This window comes from Hippocampus guttulatus, chromosome 9, assembly GCF_054856545.1.
Source record: "Hippocampus guttulatus isolate MCC_2025c chromosome 9, RoL_Hgut_1.0, whole genome shotgun sequence".
NCBI lineage: Eukaryota > Metazoa > Chordata > Actinopteri > Syngnathiformes > Syngnathidae > Hippocampus > Hippocampus guttulatus.
Window position 1 is genome coordinate 15,330,635 of NC_141269.1, and position 18,002 is coordinate 15,348,636.

The window sequence follows — 18,002 nt, forward strand, 5'->3', positions numbered from 1 at the left end:
CCAAGTTCCTCCCACATTTCAAAAACATGCATGACAGGTTAATGGAACACTATCAATTGTCCTTCGGTGTGATTGTGAGCGCGAAAGATTGTTGGTCCCTGTGTCCCCTGCTATTGGTGGACAACTAGTTCAGAGTGTACCCCGCCTTTTGCCCGAAGACAGCTAGGATAGGATCCAGCACGCCTGCGAAATGGATGTATGGATAACATTGGCAGAACCAAAGACTTTTGCAAGAAAATAACATAGTACGTGGCTTGCTGTTGTCGTTTTGCTTTTTATTGTTCATCACCTCAATAGCCTTGAGGGTGTCTGGCTCTGCTAACAAGATGCCAAAGGAAGTGGTTTAAAAGTTCCTCATATGGCAGCAGAGACTGGCAATGCTAAACAAGGGACAGTGGCTTGAAGCCATAATGTTGTTATATAACAGCCAACCATGCACAGCTCTGTCATTAAGCCCTTGACGGTGCACTATTTCAACAAACGTGGACTGGGGCCTACGGGGCTCATATGGGGCCTAATTTTCAGTCCCAGCGCCACTCTAGCACCAAGCCCAGCCTAACTGTGCTCTTGGATGGACTTATCTATTTTTTGGTGTTTTCTTGTATCAAAAGGGACATTTGCGCCATTGTGGGAGTGAACACAGTTGATTTGATTCCTTGTCAATCGAAGCAGCTCCTCTCATTCCCTTTAGATCAGGGGTGTCCAAACTCGGTCTTCAAGGGCCGCTGTCCTGCCTGTTTTCCAGCTCTCCCAGGAGCAACGCACCTGATTCAAATCATCAGGATGGTTCTAACGCTGCTTCAGAGCTGGCGGGTAAGCTTATCATCTGAATCAGGTGTGTTTCAGCCAGGAGAGATGGAAAACAGACAGAACAGTGGCCCTCCAGGCCCGGAACTGGACATGCCTGATTCATTCATTTCGATTCAGCACATGAGAGGTGTGCGTTCTACACGGCCGAGGCATAACGGACTCGCTGGAGTACATGCAAGAGGTCGACACGCACAAAGTAGGTTTATGAGGAACTGCAAGAAAATCTCCACTTGCGGATGATGTTAAGTTGGCTGCTGCGAAGTGAGACTGCCTTTCACCCTTGACCGCGCATCTGCGTGTGAGCGCCCATAGTTGTGCTGCAGTCAGCGGCGTGCTTTTAAAAATAGATAAATAAAATATGATAATAGATAATGATTCAAAGGGTTCAAAACACGCCGGTGTCATATTTATGAACAAACTACAATAACAGTGCAGGGCAGAATCTCTCTGCCTGCGCTTTGATCAAATCTACCAAAATCACCCCAGACTGCCTGCGCAACAACTGAGAACTGCTTGTAGCTCGTCTCACATCTTGTCTACTTTCTGTCACCAAATTATCACGAGTGTCGCGGGTGTGTAATAGAAAATGCTCAACTACACTTGCCCTGGAAAGAAAATGAAGATGCACCACTTTTTCCGTATGTGTCTATGAAAATGGATCCCATGGAGTTTGTCCCACCTTTGCAACCTTTAATATTAGAACCCTCTGGTAAGACTTGTGGAAGATGTTGAAGTCTGTGGAACTCTTTGGTGCATTCATCCACAATAACATTTATAAGGTCAAGGCTCACTTATGTTGGCCTGGCTCACAATCTTTCATCTATTTCATCCCAAAGCTGTTCGATGGGTCTGTCAGGTCAGGGTTCTGTGCATTTTCTTAAACGCCAAACTGTTCCAAACATGGGTTACTTTAAAATGAAATTCCTGGGAGAACAAATATGTCCACCTTGACTTAATTGCTAAATTGTCTGATATTTTTGTTGTTCAAAGAGTGTGTGAACATATCAAAAGGATGAATGTTCCAGCCTGAATGGTGATTAATCACTGTTTACCATAAGTTGCCACTGTTCATTGCCTCTGGAGCCAAAAGGGTGTGAATCACAGTCTGACTAGCAGCTACCTGTTTCACTTTGAATTACAGCCGTATATTTGTCTGTCTCACCACAGAGTCGTATAAGTACCCCAGCAAAATGTTCAAAAATAGAAAAACGACCAAAAAGAAAATCAAAGGTCAGTGTTACGTAATGAAAGGAGTTGCACTCACTGTGCATCTGTGGACTCTGTAAGTGCATTTAGGTTCATTTAAACAGTATTACTCTTGAGAGCCAGTGAGTGGGCGACATCTTTCACAGACTCTTCTGACTCCTGTGGTCAATGGCAAAGGGATGAACAGAATGCTTTCATAAAGTCACACTCCAAACATTTTCTTGTACATTTCACGTCTTATCTACTTTTTCACCCCTGACTGAAGTGGTTTCAGCAACCCAGCAACTTGGATGCCACGAGGTGTCTTTTTCATATGACAAACACGCAGACGTGAAGGCAAGGCTACTAAACTCTCCTTACACCATATGGATTTAATAGACTGTGTCCAGAATGCTACAGTGCAAGAAATGTGTCAATTAAAAGGTGGCATTGACTCTAATGTGTATGTATATTGGATATGGACATTTCCAAATTTCCATCTTGTTTCTTCCAGACAGCTCGGCTTTGTATGCTTTAGAGAAATTCCCATCACTACCTCAAGTCTGTGACCAAAATGCCAGCAATGACGTTGTTTCAGAGGTATGTGTAATGTTCATTACGACTACAGTTAAAAAGTGAAGATACTTTGCAGCAAACAGAAGAGAAATGCAAACATAAGAGCATTGCAAAACATACACTTTGCTCTTACAGAGCTAAAATCATTCCATTTTCACTTTAATGTGAAACCAGTCATACTTTACTTTCATTTTCACAATTGATGGTTGTTTAAATGCTTGCAGGAGCAAAAAACAGAAAGTGCTGTAATGAGAACCAGAAACATCGAGGGGGCGTGATGAAAGAGAAGTAAAAAGAGGCAAATTCGGACCGTGAACATTCCTGCTTAATCGCAGACATTGTTTTTAGTTGAGATATAAAATCCAGATCTCTACAATGTATAGGAAGCCACATCTCCGCCTCTTACATTTATTCCGGCAGGCTGCAACATGTGGAGCTATTCTCCTGCCACACGTAATGTGCAAAACAGTCTGTGAAATCCTGTCATGGACTGCAAGAAACGAGACTAATTGACAACATATTTGATTCTGTGCGGGCAGAAAGGCCTCGTAACACCCAACATTCAAGATGAGAGTCACAAAGTCGGACATTAATCTACACGACCAATAGCAGAGAGAGAGCGAGGGAGAGCGAGAGAGAGAGAGCGCACGGTGGAGAGAGAGAAAACACAAAAGGCCTGTTGAGACTCACCCACAGAGGGTCCAGGCCACTGAGTCGGCAGAAGGCATCCATCCACTCGCTTGCTGCTTCCTCTCTGATGCGCCACTTGTTGGGCTGGAACAGTCCTGCTCCTCACACTAAGGTAGCACACCTTCAGCACACGTGTGTGTCCGAGTCAGGATAAAGAATTCACTGTGCGTCCTTGATGGACCTCTACTCTCTCTTGGATGCCAATATTTCCCCCGAAGCCTGTCTTTGCGAATGTGTCTGAATGGCTCAGTGTTTTTTAGCGAGTAAGAGTTGGGAGTGCGTCTGTGTGACTTGTCCTCCTCTTTAATAAAACATCAGCTCTCAGTGAAAGTTTGCATAGGTTTGAACTGCTGCTGCCCCGAGAGCTTGTGTCTTTCTGACTCTCATTCTGTCTGCCTGCCTGTTTATGAGTGTGTCTCCTTGTTAGGTGGGTGGAAATATTTCTTTTTCTCATGCGTACACACCCCTCTCCTCTGTCCCACATCTGCTAGATTTCAATCAAAACACCAAAGCTACTCCCCTCAATGGGATGATGGTCCCCCACCCTGAAAAACTCCTCCCACTTTCACTCACTGCCTCCTCTCAGAGTCCTTCTCCCAGCTCTTTTGCCCACATCTCACACATCACCACGTCTGACCACACAGTTTATGCAACTTATACAATTTAAAGTGCGGCTAAAGCATCATTCACAAACTGTCAAAGTCCGTATATGATGACCTCAGTCGCCGTTGGGTGACATGTCTTCATGTAAAGCTGAACAAACTTTCACATTTGTCCGGTAACCACTCTATGAGTGCACAGTTGTAGCATAATGGTATTGATCATTTTTTCAATCCAAAGAAATTTGTGAACGTGTGTTTTTCTGTGGGATTTCTAATGTCACATGAATTTCCAAGTATTAGTTTAAAAACTGCTGACACAAGGCGAATAGAGGACAAAGTTCATTAATAAGTCATCTAAGCCAGTTTGGGAAATGTAGCTGTAGAAGTAGAAACCTTAAAATCATCATGATACATTGTCACAAATGTTAAAAATGGAAAATGCAACCGCACAAACATAACCAGTGAAGGAATTCTTCCTTTAAGCATGTGCACTTTCAGTCTTGTAGTCCAGCGAGCCCTTTGAGTGTACATAGCTTTATCGCAATTGCATGTCATCCTTAGTGGACAGCAAGGTCAAAGAAGGACATTTGTTCTTCACTCTGCCACTCTGGCCAAAGACTGCAGGGCCATAGGAATTAGTGAGGGACAGCGAGAGTGTGATTACTTTGTGAATAAAAAGGCCACAACATAAAACACTTTGTTGTAGCCTGACAAAACTAATGTCCTGTGCATCTTAGTTGACAGCGATTGTATTTCTGTCTTACATGTAATGTGTAAACAACAATGCACTCAGTTTTGTCTGATCATAAAACGTCAACACTTCAACAAATATGCATGCCATGTCTCCTTTGTGGACCTTGAAAACTAATGCAGTCACAGGACATATTAATAGCCCCCACGTATATTGAAAAAGGGCAAAAATCTGTCGTCCTCCTCGTGGTCGACTGAAACGCGTCCTCCCATTGCTCAATTTTGGTCACTCTGGTCGAGACACAAGGGAAAAGTACAGCACAACAGCTGTGCAGGAAAGTATGACAGTATTTGCTGGGACTAAAGCAAGCAGCATCATAGCCGCAGAGAGAAACATGGAAAGTTTGGCACGGGGGCCGACCACTACCTGATCCTATGTCTGGGCGTGCAAATATGAGATAATTATTCTGAAAATTAGTCATCAGGTTATGTTCTCCACCAGACTCTGGAGTTTTTATTCATTAGGCCCGATGCTGGATTCCAAACTGTATGTTGTATATACAGTATGTTGTTGATGACTGACAAAAAAAAAAAAAAATGGTTGATTGAAATCAAATGGTCAAATATTTTGACAGTTAAAGGGCTCTTCCGGCTGGGTTGTTAAATTTTTTACTAACAAGCTCAACTTTTCCCCCCCTTTTCTTTTAAATCAGGAAAGTGAAAATGCAAGTTAATGTAAATGTTATCAATTTGTTTTGGAAGAATCAGTAACTAAACCAGTGTTTTTCAAACTTTTTTGAGGCAAGACACACTTCTTTCATTGAAAAAATCTCGCAGCACACCACTAGCTGAAAATGTGAAAAAAAAAGCCCGCTTATTTGAACAATTAGCGCGTTAAAAGTGGTTAGGACTGCACGACTGTCCGTGTTTTATGTTATGTGTTGTGTTTATTATTTTACTTTATGTTAACTGTTTTGTGAAGCGCTTTGTTACAGCTGTCGCTGTTGTGAAAGCGCTATATACATCAGCATGTATTGTATTGTATTGTTATATCGTTACTGTAACCGTTTTTAACATTGAAGAAAGATGTTATAACAGCTTGAATTGGAATCAAATGAACACAAAGAAAAAAGTATTTTATCATCTTTCATATTTATTATTTCACCGTTATCCTGCATTCATACGTCACAAATTTGTTTGTCTCTCGTCGAAACAGAAGGCAATTGGCTAGCTGTTTCTGCACCCTAGTGGTATGGGAGGGTACTACACGATTACTTTCTGGGCGATAGACCGCACAGGCATACAAATTGGATATTTCCCCGCGGCACACCTGACAATGTTACACACCTGACAATGCCGCGGCACACTGGTGTGCCACGGCACATGGTTTGAAAAACACTGAACTAAACAACTACCGGTACTCTCAAAACACCCTTCCTAGCTAGCAATAAAACCATGCTCTTACTCTTCCCATGTCTTGGTGGGAGTCAGGGAAGGAGCTGGACAAAATGTATCTATTCAAAATCATTGTAAATACATTGCGAATAATTTTCCAAAGACAGTGATCAATCGGCATTAAAATTCATGTGTCTAAAAGGTGGCCGTCCATGACAAGCTGCTCCTTACATCGTTGACGATTTCGGTCTGATGTGTCAGTCAAGTACCTGTAGTCTCCTCCCAACTAAAAACTTAAATCACGACAGAGACTCTCAGGGGCGTGAATTTTAAGTCAGACATCATTTTTACATACGTATGGGTGCCATTGTTCAGCCCAAGTGCTCATTTAAGATGGCTAGAATACGGCAACATTAAAATCACATCAGCTGTCCCCAAAGTTTATTTTGTCTTCCAGGTTAATGTAGCTGTCAAACGGACCTAAACAAAAATAATACCCATGCTTCACACAAATGTTGTGTTATGTCTCAGTCCGTCAGGTTGTGATACAGGATGTCAACCGTTGTTGCGACCAGCAAATGGTCCGAAACACCTCAGGCATGCATGTGTGTGCCTGTTAAACATGCGCAGTGTACAATACAACTTTTGTCAAATGACACAGGGGAACACTGACTGTGTCTTGATTTGTTCTCTTTTTTTTTCTTTCTTTCGTTCTTTTTTTTTTAACAATTGACATATTGTTGAATGTTTATGCACAAGGAGTTTTTTTTCCCTAAACAAAACTGCAAAGTATCTCGCCAGTGCTTGGCAAAAGAGCACATTCAAGGGTCATGTGATAACGTTTTCTCAAAAGGACTCCCTGTGCACAGCAATGAAATAGATTTCATGCGTAGAGGACAAGATGGCATTTTTTTCCTAATAAGTATTTTATTGGTAAAACAGAAAGGTGACTCCATTGCGAGATTCTCTGTTGAGTAATTTACATCCGAATTCAAGTTCTTGATGACTCTCTGTCAAAAAGCTTCATGGGAATGTTTTACCTGAATTTTGGGGGGAACTCACGAATTGTGCTCCGTGTATCCTGACAAACAACAAGTCGAATGTTTAATGTGATCAGTTAAAACATGGATTTATCTCATTTTTATACCCATTGTACTAATAATGGTCGCTGGTCACCTGGAGACCACTCAAGCTGATTTTTGGGTGAGAGGCGATGTACTCCTGAATTGGACCGCAGTCAGTTGACGGTGAGATTTAGACAAAAAAGAAATATAGATGTCAATGGGCAGTATCGTGCTTTGAATTCACTTAAAATGCACATTTTGGGTAAGTGGGAGGAAGCCAGAGTACCCTTAGAAAGGGAGTACATGATATTAGCACAGGCGAGGGAAGCTTGAATCAAGATTTGAACTCAATATCAGAGGCTTTCTACTGTGAGGCAGACATCTAATCACAAGTGTTGCCCTGAAGGAAAAATGTTCGAGCAAATCTGTTGATCTAATTGCCATGCCTGTGCAAAAGCTCATAATGAGTTGTGATGTTTCATAATGAATCATAAATGGTATGCATAGCAGAGGAGAGGAGAACCTTCCAGAAAGACAAGAATTTCTGCAGCACTCCACCATTAGGCCTATATGGTAGAGTGGCCAGACGGAAGCCATTCCTTAGTAAAAAGCACATGGCTGCCCGCCTGGAGTCTGACAAAAGACACCTCTAAATGACTTTCAGACCATGAGAAAGAAAAATCTATGATAAGATAACGATTGAACTCTTTGGAGAGAATGCCAGATGTCATGTATGGAAGAAACTGTTAGGGTGGTTCTGTTTGTGACCAACAGGTGGCACTGTTGGGCTCCTCCTGCAGTGGCACACTTGTTGGTCATTGTTTCATTAGTGTGTGGTTAAAAGGACTCCCTGCCCGAACAGTCAGTGTCGGATCATTGTGTGTCTCTGTGCACATGTCATGTTTTGTTTTCTGTCTCAGGTTTTTGCCATTTTGATTTCTGGAATTTATTTGAGTGAGTTTTTTGAGTTAGTTTCTCCAATGTATTCCTGTTTGCATTTTGTTAAATACTTTTTGGTCAATCCACCCTGCTCCTCCCTGCCTCCCTGCTTTTTGAGGTCCTCCAACTACCACCTCGCAAAACGTGACAGAAACGAGGCACTGCATAACACCTGACCAATACTATCCCTACGGTCAGGTATGGTGGGGATGTTTTTCAATGGTAGGAATTAATAGACAAGCCAGGATTGAGGGAAAGATGAATGCAGCAATGTACAAAGACATCCCGGATAAAAACCTGCTCCAGAGTGTTCAGGACCTCAGAATTGGGCGAAGGTTTAACTTCCAACAGGACAATGACCCTAAGCACAGAGCCAAGACAACAACGGATTGGCTTTATGGCAAATCTATGAATGTCCTTAAGTGGCCCAACCTAAGGCCAGACTTGAATCTGATTAAACATCTCTATAGAGATCTGAAAATGGCTGTGCACTGGTGCATCACATCCAACCTGATGCAATTTGAGAGGTCCTGCAAAGTGGAATGGGCAAAACTGACCAAAGCTACAGTTGGTGTGTCAAGCTTATGGAATCATATTCAAAAACACTTGAGGCTGTAATTACTGCCAAAGGTGGATGAACAAAGTATTGACAAAGACTTTGAATACTTACAGTGTGTATGTCTGAGTTGTTTTTTTTTTTGGGGTTGTTTTTTGACTTTCCAATTGAAGGGAAGCTAAACTTTATCACAACTGCGGCATCCAGAACAAACTTCACAACAGATCCAATCTGATCATTCCCAGAGAACGTCAGGTTAAGTTAAAAAACAAAACAAAACAAAATTTAATTGGTATAAAGTTGTGCACAACCAAGACCAAGAAGTGTGCAAACTGCAGGTACGGGCCAAAGAGGGGACAATGTAAACAACCCAGTGCACGTCTGGTCTGTAAATATAACCAAAACAAGGTTGGTGTCAGCGGATGGCTCAGCGACAGACTGTTTACAGCAGCAGGGAGCGAAAGACGGCCCAGTGCAGAGCTAGTGGGAGGCTGGTAAAAGCTGGGCTTTTTGTGGTCATGGCAAGTAGTAGTAGTAACGTGGCGTTGGCAGGCGCTTGATGCAGAGGTTGGCTGCGGGGGTGGCAAAGCTTGAGCCAGCCTGTGGTGGTGTGGTGTGGTTAACCAGTCTAGGTCATCTACACTTCCTCTGGCCTCTGTTCCTGGGAGGAAAAACAGTCTAGTCAAAATAATGGTGTCATTTTGGCTTCGTATACATTCTAGCAAGGGAAGACAAATTTAGCAACAGCAAAGACAAGGAAGGCGCCCAAAAGCAATGAAGAAAGTGAACAAAATATTTGTTCTGTTTTTGCTCTGTCTCAATTGTTAAAAAGGGTCTTAAATTCGGAGCGCAACGTCACCGTTGCTGAATTTAATGCCTCATTAATTTGGAAACTGAAACTGGATTTTGACACAGGAGCTCTAGTATGTTGGGCACATCATACACAACACTATTTGTTTACTATTTGGGTGTACCAGACCCGTTTAATTCCTGTATCTGGACTGCAGCCTCACCTCACATTACTCTGTCAGTGATATCAGGCCAAAGGTATTTACCACCTTTCCTGGCTTGGTACCTGCTAAGATGCTCACTCACAAGTCGAAAACATTCTCAGGTACTGTGCCAAGAATAGATTTGAAACAACCTTACATGCTCATGTTTACTATAAGCTCATATCACTCACTATCTTAATAATAACAACAACAGGTGAAAGGGGCCCTTACATAGAGCGACACTACAAATAAGGTACCTAAGTATAATTACCTAAGTATAATTTTACTTATCTCATTTAAGGTCACAACTTTTAGACAATAATGTGTGCACGGTGGTTGTAAAATTTCTACACAGAACTCATAAAATTCCAGGTTTTTGTGATGTAAAAAAAAAAAAAGTGAGACCAGCATAAATCATTTCAGTATTTTTTCCAACATTAAAATGAACTATAGAAAACAAATCTTAATCAATTATGGGGGTCCATAGTATTCAATGCCATCATCCCAGAACTCCTCACTCCAAGCTCGTCCAGCTCAGGCAGGAGTCAGTACACAGCAGGTGAGGCTGAGGGAAACTACCACAATTACACACCCCATCAGCATCATCACCGCACAATGATGTATCCTCTCTCTGCTGCTCTTATTTCCTCATACAGAGTACTGCACCTCAACTCATCTGTCAAACTCCCAACGTTTGCAGACGAAAACTCAGTCATTGACCTCATCAACAATGGAGATGAGTCAGACCGATACTGGACCCGAGGGGACTCAAAGATCATCTGATGGTATTACCATTCCACATGCTAACAACAGTCAGAGGGAGCGGTTCACATGCATAGATCAAAAGGACGCCTCCTTCCACATCCATCTTACACTTCTACACAGACCGTTTATCCATTATGCCTACAGAGGCGGTCACTGGCAGTTCTGTGTGCTCCCTTTCAGGCTGTTCCTCGCCCCAAGGGTCTTCACCGGATTTCTGAAAGCTGCTCTTGCACCGATAAAATGTGGGGACATGAAGGTGTCAGACTAATCTGCACACCGTCACAGGCTCAGATGGTTCAGGATACTTCTGCTTTCTCATGTGGCCCAGTTAAGCATTAGAGTCGATTGAACCTTGAGCCACTGCGAGGCAGTCACCGCAGAAGCCAGTCTAGCAGGGTGGGGTGCTGATTGGCAGCGAAGGATAGCTGTCTGTGTGGGACAGGGCCAATCATAGCAACGCTGTGGCGGCGTGCAGTGCACCTGGCTCTCATGCACTTTCACCTGAAAGGGAGGCATGTGCTTGTGCTGCCGGACAGCACTGCAACTGTTTTCCACAGAAAGCAGCAGGACGGTATGAAGTCCATCTGGCTTTTATAAGCCTCCCAGCACCTTCTCTGGTGGGCTGCCCCCCATTTAACCAGTCTACAGGCCATACATCTGCCAGGGGATCTGATCCAACTTGCGGAGTCTCTCTCCCAACAGGATCCTCCTCCGGGTGAGTGGTGCCTCCACCCGGAGATGGTTCACACGATTTGGAATTGTTTCATCTGAACAGTGATGGATCACACTGCCAATTTTGCCCATCACTGTTGTTATTTGCTTTATTCTTCATTGCAGTTGGTCACTCTGCATCATTTGCACATTTGTTGTTGTTTCGGTATTACTGCATTACTGAGTCTCTGTACTGTCTTTATGTCTTAAATGTATGCTTTGTCATCGTGACTTGATTGCTGTAGTACTCGAGTGGCCGACTAACGGAGACAACTTCCTTGTATGTTTCAACATACCGGTACTTGGCCAAAAAAGGTGATTCTGATTATTCTGATTCTCGGCATTGGTGTGCCCTTTTTTTCTTGTCTTTACAATTGCAGTCATTACTGTGTTCCAGGCAGTGGTGTAAAATCCAGCTCCAGAAAATAAAAACCTTCCCACAGTTTAATTTTGCAGGAAAAGAAGCTACCCAGGAGCTCCTTTACCTAACCTGGATGACTGAGAATATACACAGAAAGTTTAAGAAACACTTTTGTCTGCTTAACCTGAAGTCAGCAAAGCTTCACACAGTTATGGATTGTGTTGGCATGGATGTGAGTGGGTAGAGGATGTCAAGAGAGGAATAAATTAGAAACATCTGCTTAGACGCGAGGGATAATTTAGCAGAATTCCACGCAACTTGTGTGAAGGGATCTTCTGTCTTCATCTGCCTCCTGTTTTCTTTTCTTCATTTCAACAAAGTGTGAGGTGTGAGATAAAGGGTCAGGAACAAGAAGTGTGAAAATTGGCAACAGAGACATCTGTTGGATAACAAATTAAATTTCTTTTTCTCAGTCTTCTTACTCTTTCTTTTAGTTCATTGTCTCTAATCTGATTTGAATATCTAAACATCTCACACACTGTGTTGATACTTTATTTTCCTCCACTAACATTATATCACCTGGTGAAACTTGGTAGTGATAATCCGACACAATTTGTAGTTTAGTTTACACTTCTTTCTTCTCTTGAAATGATGTAAACTGACTAAAGTAACTACCGTAACTAGCTAACTAACTTCCTCAGTGCCAGTTACCGCTATGTTTTAATTTTATGAGACTATTATCTATTCTGTGATTAATTTAGGTTACATAATCTTTAAACAACTTTTTTTTTTTGGTCTTCCTCAATGAATCATTCAGGAAAGGTCTTAAGTTAGGTAACAGTAATGTGGCTGAATGTGTCTGGATCTGGGGGCGGTTCCTCAAAATAACATCATTTCTTTTGACTTGGTCTTGTTTTGTCCACGTTTTCAACTTGCGTCATGGACACATTCATCCCCTGTATTTTTGTCAATTCTAATTGTTTTCTTATTTTATACTTCCCCCAATTCCGGTGGATGAGACAGTTTTTTCATTACTTAATGTCAGCTTTTTTTTTTAAGTGAATGAGTGCGTGAGTAAGTGAGTGAGTGAGTGGAACTGACACGGATGTACCACTCACTGAAAATGACGACTAAGGAGACTGGCTTTTGAATAGATTTTAGAATATATTTTAGAGGAAGGACTGTGTAAACAATTTATGGCATGCACTGTAAGTATTAACAATCTAACGGTAATAAGGTTTCTTTATGTATCCATGACCACTTTCATAGCGTATCTGCAGACACTTGAGATTAAGTGAAAAATTCAAGTCTCCACAGTAAACACTACAAAAATTTTTTTACGATGTTCGTCAGGATACTGTGGCTTCTCCCTTAACTCAAAACATAAGTTCTCCTACCCGAAAATAGAAGTGAGTGGAAATCCATGGAACAGTGCTCTGTCACTAGTTTCCCATTCATGTGGATCGCTGTCTCCCTAACAGAACTTGGAGCCAGACTCCCACTCAATCTGGCTTCCAGTGACGCACGATGATATTGAATCATTCCGAGTCCCCACATTGGAGTGGTAAGAATGGCATAAAAAAAAAACAACAACAACAACAACAAAAACCTGCATTTTCTGTTAAATGATTGCTGACAGAGCACTTATAATAATATCAGCAAGTAAAACTGACAGGACCAGGACTGCGGTTATAGCATTCATAAAGAAATGATCCTCTCCCACGGAGCTGTAATACATTGTCGTCTTCGGGGTGGGGTACAAATAGCATATGTCAAACATAATAAAATCCTAAAATGATAAACTGCAGATGTTAATGGTCAAAATTCCACATGAACAAGCCACAGTTCACTGAGTTTTTTTTAAACTTACAGTATTTATTTAAAGTTTTTGTGTGCAGGCAAAACACTTTTTTTTAATGGGATTCAAACTATAAGGTATTTGAGAGGACTACAAAAACGAAACATAGCAATCAAGAATATCTCCCTGTTATATCATTAATCATTTGCCAAAATTTGTCAACATTTACCAAACACTGCCACAGTGTGCATGCAAACTTATGAGACAAATGTAAGACTTTCAAGTAAGCCAAATTAATGCGAAATATTTTGGAAACAAACTATTTAATCGACTGTATATTCATTTCCCATCATCTACATTTAAAAGACTGAATACCACTATACACTAAATTATACGTCTTCCCGCATGGCATATAAATAGTAGGACATGTCACTTGGCAATTCAAGGCCATTTCACCTACAGTACAGTATGTACTGGTACACAGCTAACCCACAGTTTGCACTCTATAAATCAGAGAAATGTGAGCCACATCCTTGAGCTAACAGGAAATCCTGTTTAAATGGCATGGTTCATAAATGAGATTGCCATCACTCTTTAAATGGATTGTTGAGCATTTCTGGGCTTGCTCAAGCTCTGGGTGAAATGTTCTATCGTAGTCAATGCCCGTTTTGAATTGAAGTGCTTGAAAGCAGATACAATAGATGCAAGTTCTTTATCTGTGACCTGACAAGCAGCTATAGAAAATGAAAAGCAAAATAACAACGTGACTCTCAAAAATAAGTCCATCCAGGTTGCACAGCATAGTGCTGTTGATCAGAAAACACCAACATAGCAATATTTCATGCCTTGAGTTGACCACTAATTTGTGCAGATTTTGGGTGCAAGTTGAATAAAGATTATTTTAATGACAATGAATTTTAAGTATACATCTCAACACGTCATGTCTGCAATGTTCTGTAAAGCTACAACATATGTGAATACGTGTATAAATATGTGGTTTGCCTGTTCGGGTCTAAATTAGTCTTGACTCTGAAAAACATGCCTGTCCCTAGCAGCTTCAGTCTGGAATCAATATTTTTTGAGTCATACTTTGCAATGCTGGGCGCTCTAACAGTTTGAGGGTTTTTTTCCGTTGACTTACTTGACTTGACAAAAAGTTTAACACCAACCTGTTCCTGGTCTGGTTGATATAATTACATTTTTAATGAATTTCTACAGAATTCCTATCCGTCACTTTAAAAAAAACAGTTTCATCCCCAAGTCATTACAGGGGTCTCACTCAATAAAGACCACTACAATGTGCATCTTTGGTATGGAAAAAAATATATAGCAAAACACAGAAACAACTATGCCAGACAGACATGGGCCATTTAACTTGGACCAGACGTCGCTATACTGTATAAAGTGCACTGCCCTGTGTCCATGAAAGCACCAGTTTTGACTGTGTGGCATTCTCTTCACTGCATAAAATTGTGGAGTGTAAACAATCCAATAATGCAAGAAAAATCACTTTCCTCTGGATCTATTTGAGTTCACTGTGTGAAAAATATTGGATGGCATTTAGCTAAACACAAATCTGAAAATAAAATCTTTTTGGATGCCTTTCATGAGATCTCATGCTGTTAGGCTTTTGAAAACAAAGTTACGCAATTTCTTCTTAACCCAGTTTTGTCACAATTTTGGATGGTGATTGTAGAAGAGTTCTGTTTTCAGGAACGCGTGCCATTTCATTGTCTTTGCTCCAATGATATTTCTGAATGTCAGCCTCTCTCTCGCTCTCTGACCACCCGCCAACTCCCATCCGCCCCATTCTCTCTCTGTTATTCAAAACAATGACTTAAGACAAAGTTTCTAAAATGCGAAGGGAGTATTAAAACCTTTAGCTGATCCTTTGTTTTGATCTCCTGAACCATTCTCATACCAACAGATCTCAAAATAGAAATCAAGAATAATTGAGCAATTACAGGCCATAATTTTATGCTAAAATAATTTAGATAATTTTGCTGAAACACTGTCTCGTATTAAAATAATACTGAAATTTTTTGGACTGATGAGTTCTGGACCTTGAGGACCTTTTTTGTGATGCCACTACAAAAGGGTAAGAGTGACGGCAAAGAAGAGCCTCAGAATGATGACCGCAGAACTGGAAAGTGAACAAATTCTGATGAAGGTAAACACGAAATGCAGCTGGGTCATTACGGTACTGCTCAAAATCAGTGACGAGCCTTTCGGTGCGCACTTTCAGTCAGCACTTTGTAGACTTAATCCACTTCCTAATACCACCATATCACGTTGCAATTGTAGGAAGAATCAATACCGTATAAAATGCAATATAACAGACAGGCAACTGTGCCAAGAACATCAGCTGCAGCTGTCCAAAATCAACATCATTCTAATAAAATGACAACCTTCTGAATAAGGAAAAAACAGATCATGCTCACCAGATGCTGATTAGACCGTTCAACAAATGCTTACTATTCTTTTTAATCAGAGATGCAAGTAAACATTACATGATTTTTTTGCACTGATTCTGTATCTTCACTCATTTTCCCCTAGCACATCAGGTTTTCATAATAATAATAATAATAATCCTAATCATAATAATTCATCATAATGGCGGCACGGTGGATGACTGGTTAGCAGGTCCGCCTCACAGTGGAGAGATGCAGGGTTCGATTCCGGCTGCGGCCCTCCTGTGTGGAGTTTGCATATTCTCCCTCTGCCTGTGTGGGTTTTCTCTGGGTATTATGAATTCTGATCGCACACACACACACACACGCGCGGACACGCACACACACACACACACACACACACACACACACACACACGCACACAAAAACATCTACATACATGGACTGCAAGCAGTGCAGACAAGAAAAGAAATGGGAGAATAAATTAATATGATTTAATGGAAGAAATATTATTTATAACTTCTGCACAAAACAACATGTCTAAATAAACCATCATCAACAATAAGCCAACAATGGGACACACACTGGTCAGCCAACAATGCACAGCAAATCTGCTGCCGTTAATTCAACACCATACAGTGTTAATCTTGTCTATATGCATCCGCACTACCCAGTGTTAAAGTAACGTTTACAAAATTGTTAAATGTTTCACACTCACTAGTGTGTTAGAGCAACAAAATGTAGTGTTGACAGTGGAGTAATAATGACACTACCGAGTGCCATCATGCCAATCACATCAGACATACCAATAACAGTGTCAAATCCTCCTCAATTCAAAATGCAGTAAGGTAATCATCAAAACCCAAGGTGTGGATAATGTAGCATCTGTGTGTGTGTGTGTGTGTGTGTGTGTGTGTGTGTGTGTATGTGTGTGTGTGTGAGAGAGAGAGAGAGAGAGAGAGAGAGAGAGAGAGAGAGAGAGAGAGAGAGAGAGAATATTGCCTTCATTTTGGCACGTGGGCAACTAGCAGACTCGCCAAACGTTGCCGTAAAATAATTGGGAGTAGTATCTTTTTTTAAAGGTTGGTTTTTAAAGGTTGGTCAGCAGTATCCTGTGCTAAAGGGGGCTTAAAGGTTTCATCAAACACCTTTCCTATATCATTTGTAGAAGTACTCTCCTCCAAGTACTTCCAGGTCATCTCTCTTGGTAGTATAGGAAAGGATATGCAAAAACCTCGACCTTAGTGAGGATAAAGCGTTTTGGAAAATGAATGAATGAATGACATGCAAAAATGAAAATTCAAAGCGAACCCATTTTCAAATATGTGTGAAATGTGTGATACGCCCTCATGAACACAAAATGCCTACTTTACCAACAAAAAAGTTAATATGTTTTATTTCAGGAACCTGTTAAAGCCCAAAAGAGAGACCAGCGTTGCTAAATGAGCAGTTCTAAACAATATTGCATACAAGAGAACAGACACTGACGTGCAACACACACTTAGGTGTCCTAGTCAGAGACCAAATGAGACAAGACCTGTCACGTCTCCTTGCAGTGAAAGCAGACATTGTTGACTCACTGTAGTCTAGGGGCTCTTTGCTTGTGTCCCACCACAGTTATGCACTTGTCTGACCAGACCCTCGGAGCAAGGCTGCGCAGACTTACATTTGTCCACAGAAAGCATGCAACCATTACACAAAGAGACATGTGGTGAAGCACAGACACTCTTTCTCCAGGTCTCTGGGCTGCTCTTTTATTCACTCATCAGTCAAAACAATCTAAAAAAGCAGGAAAACATGTACTTTGAGGCTTTTATTGCAAGGTTAAAATTCTAACCTGCTTCTTTCATTGTATTTGGAGAATGTTGACACTTTCAGCCTCTCTCCACACATCCTCCAAATACGTGACTAAAAACCATTTTTTGGCCCCAATTTTGAAAGGATGTGCATATGGCGGTTTAGGAGCTGCGGGGTCGCAAGTTCACAGGAATAATTTGGAAATTGGGAATGGTTTCTGATGATAAGTCTCTTCACTTTCAGGGGACTTTCACTGTGCCACTGAACGAGGCTTTGGAACCGTGACAAGGCCTGACTTGAAGACTCGAAGTTACTTTTTCACTAGGATGTTGTTAAAAAAACAAAAAAAAAACCCCAGCAACACACATGGGAATATCATCCCAGCCAAGTAGCAATCACATTGTTTGTTCGGCCTTGATGGTTATGTGTAGTTATTATGTATTATACTGGTAATAGGCTAATAGTCAGTGTTGGATCTGAAAGACTTCAATGAACTAGTTCATATATTTGGTGAACGTCAACTGGACGTAGTGTATTTTTGCTTCGTGAATGCTTCAGTGAAAGAGCTCATTCTGAGGCTATATCTGAGGTATGTGCAGGTGACTAATAAAGAGAAAAAGAAAAAAATGGTCATTTCCAACCCAAACATCATCAAAAACA

General features: G+C 41.3%; 1 protein-coding gene and 1 long non-coding RNA gene across 2 annotated transcripts in view; one reads left to right on the forward strand and one right to left on the reverse strand.

The window, feature by feature from the left end:
* Positions 1 to 3,670, reverse strand: part of abcc6a (ATP-binding cassette, sub-family C (CFTR/MRP), member 6a) — a 28,747-nt gene extending 25,077 nt beyond the window's left edge. Inside the window, exon 1 of the mRNA XM_086119480.1 lies at positions 3,262 to 3,670. Coding sequence (XP_085975606.1) covers positions 3,262 to 3,303 — 42 coding nt within the window. The 5' untranslated portion in view covers positions 3,304 to 3,670. The remainder of the gene's footprint in view (positions 1 to 3,261) is intronic.
* LOC147200535 (uncharacterized) lies at positions 3,215 to 14,621 on the forward strand. Its single transcript, XR_015101783.1, has 3 exons — positions 3,215 to 3,373; positions 10,156 to 10,284; positions 10,445 to 14,621. It is a non-coding gene; the product is annotated as an uncharacterized LOC147200535 (long non-coding RNA).
* The last annotated feature ends 3,381 nt before the right edge of the window (positions 14,622 to 18,002 follow it).